Below are 7,749 nucleotides of genomic sequence, written 5' to 3' on the forward strand. Positions count from 1 at the left end.
CATGTGGTGCTAGCTCATGTATGTACACATGATATTTTCTCTGGGGTGTTCGAGTTGTATGATTTCATGCCATTCGGATTATCTTCGCTTTAGTGAAACACGATTCGGTGTTACATCATGCCATCATCTATACTTACCGTGTAACATCCCTTTATAAACCACAATGATGCACTTACATGCTGTTGAATTCCTTCGCCTTATAAATAGTTATATTTTCACGATTTCTTTTCGAAACGGCGGAAAATACCTACAGTAATATGTGTATGTTAATTCTTGTTGTGGTAGGAATAAAAAGAAATCTGAATGCGAAAGATATTTATCATGTAAAATATCAGTGAATGGAGTATTTCATCTCATGTGTGAAATTCTTCATTGAACAACAAAGGCGGCATAACAAACATGAAAACAATATTAGAAAATATGAAAAAATGTATTCCTTCAACATATTTAACTGCAATAAAAAACAAATTTTAAGAAAAAATAACACTGGGAATGATATAAAATTGGGTAAAAAATCTGAGGTATATAATGATAATTGATCAACGTCACGTCATCAAATGTCTATTGCCCTCATTGTGCTTTTAAATATACCGACAAATCGCACAATCCGTGACAATATGATAAAATTCCTTTCGTCGCGGCACACCATGCTTCTAACTGAGCACCATGGAACGACGGCATTGTACAAACCACTTCCGCTCACGTGGCTTTCCAAAAGTTGTCCTGATAAATAAGCATTGCGCCTTATTTTCAATATTGTAAGGAACAGTTCACAGAGAGTGCTCTGTACGCTGACATTTGCCTCTGTCATTGTCGTTGCTTGTTCTGTGACACTGTCCTCAGGCATAAGTTCCATTACCCCGGCAACCATCGTTAGGGATGTATAATCCTGTTCGAGTCGACGCAGCAACTGTCAAACGTATTAAGTAGTTGTTTTATTACATTCATTTCAACAGTGAACACATTAATATATAACCCATGTGTTATATGTAAGTATGTAAGGTTGGTGAAATGCGCTAATGTACAGAAACAAATTACTTATACTAAACTTCATTTGTTCATTCGTCACCATTTGGAAGCACGGTAGTTGAGTGAGGATGACACACACTCAAGTTCAGAATATACCCATTTCCACCACAATGGGTGGGTATTATTCAACTCCCTGGGCATGAAATACTCATTACCACTGTTGAAACACATTCTCATGGGTTTTTAATTGGTTGACAACCTGACCTTTGACCGGGACTATTTCTAATCAATGTTTGGCTAGCGCTTTCAAACCGCTTCACGAGGTCCCGAAAATGATAAAGCACAAGATGTATATATCGCAGTTGTTTTTTCGTCATATATCTTTTTTAATAGATGTAGATTTCATCAATTCATTGTTTTGAAAATAATTAACTTGCTAATTATTTGCTATGATTTGTAATAAATTGTAATGTTCCACACATTTCAAAAATTGTTAGTTTTGCATATCAATTAGTATGTTGGCACAATCTATTCTCAAAACTACTTTCCTATTGTTGTGGAAATAGGTCACACAAACTCGTGGTTGTTGTGTTTGTATTTCTTTCACTCTCGTTAGTTATTTTTCCAAAACTACAGAAAACACTCGCTTTTTAGTTGTGTAACCTTTATTTATCTCATGGTTTAAAAATTCATTCATTATCCAAACATTATGAAATTGATTAACTCTGGAGTAGGAAAGTTCCTTTTTTTGTATTTAACTCTTGTTTAGTCCGAATTTCGAGCATCCCTCAATATTTCCATTTTCGGTCCCTGGCATTGGACCTAATGATTAATCCTCGAAGGGTGCAGTTTCATATTCATTGTTCAGTGTATACCTGGTATGATACTTATTAATTGTTTTAAAGTGTTATCACTTAAGAAAACATTGTTGCTTTATATTGTTATTTTTGCTTAATATTGCGTGAACATTTTATTATTATGTCTGTTTTTGTTTGTGTTTCTTTGGGTTTTTTTTGGTTGCTTTTTCTTTTCTTGTATTGAGGAAACTTATAAATGCATTCCGAAATTGCGTACGTACCTGTGCTTCATCGTGAATAGGCGATAACTGTGAACTTCCGAAGTCGAGAGGCTCCAGACATGGACGGTTTATATCACTGATAAATCCTTCATCCATACAAGCATTATCTACCCGATGTTGCTAGACATATGAACATAGTATTTGTCAAAAATAAGATAAAATAAATAAATAAAAAAAAAAAAAAAAAAAAAAACAGACATGCAAACGGGTAGGGACAAGATCACAACAAAATATGAATTCACACGTCGACCCTTGCAAGAGTACACGGAAACTGTAAACAAGTGTTTTGACAGGAAAGGCTACACGTACTATTTAATCTATAATTTTTTATATACAACGTTCATGTTATCAACTTTTGTGAACAAAGTTAACATAAGTTCTTACTTACGTAGGAAATAGAAAGAGTGGTTAGCATGTAAATGAACGCTCGTCTCCTGTCAAACACAGTGTCCCCCCTCCCAAAATATATAAAACAACAACAACAACACACACACACACACAACGAAAAAAACACCTAGATATTGATATTTGTTATACTTTTCAAATGACCAACCAGAAGATCACCATACAATTTTCAATAAAAATGTAATTAACAAAGAGGCAAATGCACTTGTCTTGTAGATACAAATAACACCAAGCATACTCACAAAATGGATTTTGAGAGACCTTAGACTTCGGAACATTATCGATGTTCTAGTCCTCAGTCGTCGGAGACGATCTTGCAGGCTGAAGCCGTCATCATTTCCGTTGTTTTCCTCGACAGATGGATTTGTGACTAGGTCTATGGCACCAAGACAAACATGGCGCACATCTGTGATGACGTCACTTTCCTCCATTATACACTCGTCATCCTGAGCTTTGACCCATATCGCATACACCACTTAAACCAAATAATCATGATGTGAACATTTAGGAAGTTGACTGTATTATGAGATATTACGTGTAACAATCTTAAAAGAAATGCTAAATTGAGAGAGTCGTGGAGATATCAAATCCCGTGAATATGCTATTTGAAAAACCATCTAAACGAGGAGTCATTACGGTGAATAACTAGAACGTCTTTTATCAATTAACAAAACAGGCACACTGAATACGTGGCGTACAGAACTGCATGAACCTTTTACAAGTACGTTTTACAGCTTGCAAATATTACCTTGATACCCAGTTAGGTATGTACATGTAGGCGAAGACGGCATTTGTGAAGTAACCCGGAATCGCCGAGTTACAGCTTGGCAATTTAATGTTTTAAGGTGTTGAAAGCAATCAATGCATGACAACATACGAAGCATTTAATTGCTTTTTCTAATACGTTATTCTAAAAGGTACATTTCCAAAATCATATTCAATTTTTTGGATTAACAACACGTAGTGCATATGAAACATTGAATGTGTTAATGATTAGATATGTAACACATTTAACACAAATGACGAAAGAAGTCACTCTCGATCTACCGACCTAATCATGCTTACATGTATACTACTGCCCCACAAGTACAACCACGTAAGAACGTCAATGGCACAGTGATGGTAGTGGTAAATCGTCTATCAAATGACACGTGTCGTAGTGTATCTCTCTCATACTTCATGTTTATCATATTTTGTATACCCCCTTTACTGTGTGCATAAGTCAAATGACATTTCACAAAAAAATAACATTTGATCCAACAAAAAGAAACCAAAATTAAATTTATAAAGAAATATATGGAGATATTTCAATTAGTATTCACGTTCTTTAAACGCGCTTTTTATATGAATATTGTCCATCACCTTCTTTAACAGTGACGTTTAATGTATGCTATATACTTACACAATGTAATATACAACGCTTCTTTCATATTAAGATACATTTTCTTAATTCTACAGCTAGGTTAGTGCTTAACTATTTGAGTTCTCCATATTTATACAAAAACTCACCTCAAATCCATGGATTTTCTCGGAGAAAAGTTCCAAATGACCTGTGTGCAGGAACCTCAAAAAAGTTTTGAAACAATACCATTTCTTCCTCAAGAGGTGAAAATGGAACTGAAAATATCTGTAAATATCCACGTGATTGGAGGTTCTGATATCGTACTAAGGCGCTGTGTTAAATAACAAAACACTGTCACCGGAAAGGAACAAGACGTTTCACTTCGAAGGGTCATGACCCAAAACGATTCGACATGTCTTTGAGGGATTAGATTTTTAAATTTCCATTGCCATATACATGTGTTTCCCCAGCTTTTATACCGCTCCTAGATGGCCGTTCAGGGTAAGGAAATGGCAGCTTTGGGTGAAACATGATATTAGTGCGATATCAAAAGAACTTTAAGGTGGCTATAACCGTTAACTGGATTTTAATTTGAACAAAACATAAACGATGTAAATATACTAGGATGCGGCTTTAAAAAGCGAAAGATTGTTTATTCAAGCTTAAGACATGGCGTGTAATATCATATTTTATACATTTGCATATATATACAATTGTATATATGCTGGTGATCAGATTCTTCCTTTCGTTGTATCATGTTTTTTTCTATCATTTTTGGGGTTTTGTAGATGTTTGTTTTGTTCTCAAAAATAACAATCAAACAATATGGAATATGACCAAATATGTCATTGTCGATGTGAGAGACTCTAATTTGAACGATTCACATATAGTGAATTTTGTTGTTTTTGTTTTGTTTTGTTTGTTTGAGGTTTTCTTTTCCGGGGAGGGATTAAAAAGTTAATGATCATAAATCCATAAAACCTTCATGGTGTATGATCAAATCGTATGGTATTGACAAAGGTTATTTGTTAATGTAATATATTCAAATAGTGCATTACGAAAGCAAAGTAGACAATGAATAGCATATTATTTTCATTTGATACAGCAAAACTATTTTTGAAGCTTGGTATGCTTCATACACAAGCCTAAAGGCTGAATACCTTTCGCAGACTCTCCGTAGAGGTTACAAGTAAAATCATGCATTCACGTTTCAGATTAATTTATCTTTCTTGGATTTTTAATATATAGAGTGGGAGTAAATATGTCTGTGATAAAACTTGAAGGAATACAACGGACAAATCTTACGACCGTCACCATAATCTCAGTGGGGAAATTCTATTTCTTTTGATAAGAACAAATGAAATCATTGGTGTATATTGTTGTATACCTGTTACTATGGAACTACTTATAACATTGCCATCACTGAAGCTCCGGTGCTTACGCTTCCAGAACACCTGGTCATATTCGTAATGTGCTGTTGATGAGGCCTTATATACAGACATGCCAACAACGTTTCAGAATAAAATCGAAATAGTTATTAATCCAATATGAGCGTAAAATCAGCACTTCATCTAATTAAAATAATACAGCTAATTATAACAGAGCTACAATTTAAAAATAAAAGTTTGTTACAGATACATGTATTGATAGTATATAAGTGTAGTCATTAACACTTATTTGCGGGGCTGTGTTCCTTAAAATGTTTTCCCTTTTCATTAGCTACATTTGTACATATTACATTATATAAGTGGAAGCACACAATTTCTTGTTTATTTGATCGATTCATTTTCCTTTCAAAGATCAAAATCCTGATAACATCTATCGAGCGACGCCATGCGATCATATTTCAAATGCACCGAAGAAAGACCTCAACCTATAATTGGTTTTTATATCATTATATTGGTGATATCGACATTTAAGCATTTGATTTGTGTCAATAGTTCAAGCGTTGCAAGGTACGTACTGTCAGTGTTAGTTTAGATTGGTTAACACAATCTTACGCCGAAAAGTGTGTACCAATTACATGAATGTACCATTCAATATCGTTAACAAAACCCAAGCTATTATTCTTCTGATTTATAGCAAGCACTTAATTTCATTCAGATTCGTATCTCTTTTGTAACGTTGTTTCTTTAGTTTCTTTAGAAGCCTTTATGAGCCTTTGTATCGAGCTTTCTGATTGGTCAGTGATACATTTGTATATGTGTTTTAATTGGTGTATGGCTGGAAAAAGTGTTATTTCCCACTTCAGTTTTCACTGCTGATTTCATACCTCTCCATATCTTTCAACTTTCTTTATTCAATCTCTTTACAAAAGTTCAATGTATAGAAACATATTAACAACATTCAACAAATACAACATATAAGGAGGACAAATTGTATAACTTTTTTAAACAGAACTTTAATAAATTTACATAAATTTCTTAATGTTTTGATATTTGTAGAGTTCATTAGCTGTGAAAATTTTATAATATTTGGTATCGTATAATAGTATTTATTAATATATAATTTTCTTTCCAAAGTCAAAAATGGGCATTTTAATAGAAAATGAAATTCATCACCGATGTCATTGGTATTATATATATCACAATAAGGACAAATTCTATTTTGATAATTTACATTATTCCATTTAACTTGTTCTAAATCTACACATCAAAATTCTGTCGTTGTCACTTAATATATCAAAATATTTTTCAAAATTACACCCTTTTTTATATATTCTATAACAGACTGACATCGATGAATTAAAAATGTCATTATTCCATTTTTGTAAAAATTGATCACACAACATCTGCTTAACTTGAGCTTTAACCCATTGTGGGTTCAAATTATTATGGAATTGAGAATTCCATATATACATCAGACCACAATCATTTAAAATATTTTGTATAAAACTTAAGTATGGAACAACTCTATTTTCATTAATAAATACATGATATAACATATTATACATTACAACATTCAATTTACTTTCTTTTGATATAATCATATTTGACCAAAAATTAATCATCTTTATTTTTATGTCAATTACAAGTGGGTTTGTACCCAGTTCGCCATATACCATGTAACTTGGTGTACTTTTTTTCAAACCTAATAGTAATTTACAAAATTTTAAATAAAAACGCTCAATTGATTGTATATTTGTAAAACCCCATATCTCACAACCGTATAACAAAATTGGTTTCACTATTTTTTCAAATAATTCAAAAATACACCTGGTCGATAAATTCAACTTTCTTCCTTTTTTCAAAACATCACACATCGCAATTGAGGCTTTTTTAATATTCTGACTCTTGGCATCATTAAATGAAGATGTCTTTGAAAATACTGTACCAAGATACGTAAATTTGTTCACACATTCAATTACGACATTTTCGAATTTGAAAACATGTCTATTGACAAATCTTCCTTTTGAAAACACCATACATTTTGTTTTATCACTATTAACTCTTAATTTCCATCGAGTACAGTATTCACTAAATATATCAAGCTGATTTTGTAGATCAGTAGGATTATCAGAAAATAAAATCGTGTCGTCTGCATATAGTAGGATAAAAAGTTTGATATACATGTACACGAAGTTCCATTTCAAATTTATTGCTAAGACATTCAATGCCAATATCAAAACACTGTATTAACTACACGAGTGAATAGACTGGAACAAGGGTAATAGATCTATTAACAATAGCAACAGTTTTGATATAAAATTAATAACACATCTAAGACGGTACATATTATCGGAGGGGATTCTAACTTAAAGGAATGTTGGCTCAATAATACAACTAACTCCAATACGTTTTATCATCACATAGTAGAAAAAAAGCTAGATGAACCGTAGATTGTTGGATAGACCAATATTTTTGGTACAATGCTACTTTATAATCGGGTGTTCCATGTGTACTATAGGCCCTTTTGTTGAAGAAAGCGATACCGTTATATGTCTCACATACATACT

At 32.8% G+C, this 7,749-nt stretch overlaps 1 protein-coding gene across 1 annotated transcript; it reads right to left on the minus strand.

Annotated features, from left to right (window-relative positions):
- Positions 1–458: 458 nt before the first annotated feature.
- LOC117340029 lies at positions 459–2,904 on the minus strand. Its single transcript, XM_033901778.1, has 3 exons — positions 2,695–2,904; positions 2,048–2,167; positions 459–910 (listed from the first exon to the last, which is right to left on the minus strand). The coding sequence occupies exons 1-3, from the start codon at positions 2,881–2,883 to the stop codon at positions 554–556; spliced, it is 666 nt and encodes a 221-aa protein (XP_033757669.1). The 5' UTR covers positions 2,884–2,904; the 3' UTR covers positions 459–553.
- Positions 2,905–7,749: the final 4,845 nt, after the last annotated feature.

This window comes from Pecten maximus, chromosome 12 (genome assembly GCF_902652985.1).
Source record: "Pecten maximus chromosome 12, xPecMax1.1, whole genome shotgun sequence".
Classification (NCBI taxonomy): domain Eukaryota; kingdom Metazoa; phylum Mollusca; class Bivalvia; order Pectinida; family Pectinidae; genus Pecten; species Pecten maximus.

Coding starts and splice junctions, on each gene's coding strand:
- LOC117340029 (XM_033901778.1), bottom strand. CDS start 2,883: ATGGAGGAAAGTGACGTCATCACAGATGTGCGCCATGTTTGTCTTGGT. Junction 2,168..2,694: donor GGTCTCTCAAAATCCATTTT/GTGAGTATGCTT, acceptor TCATATGTCTAG/CAACATCGGGTAGATAATGC. Junction 911..2,047: donor CTATTCACGATGAAGCACAG/GTACGTACGCAA, acceptor TACGTTTGACAG/TTGCTGCGTCGACTCGAACA.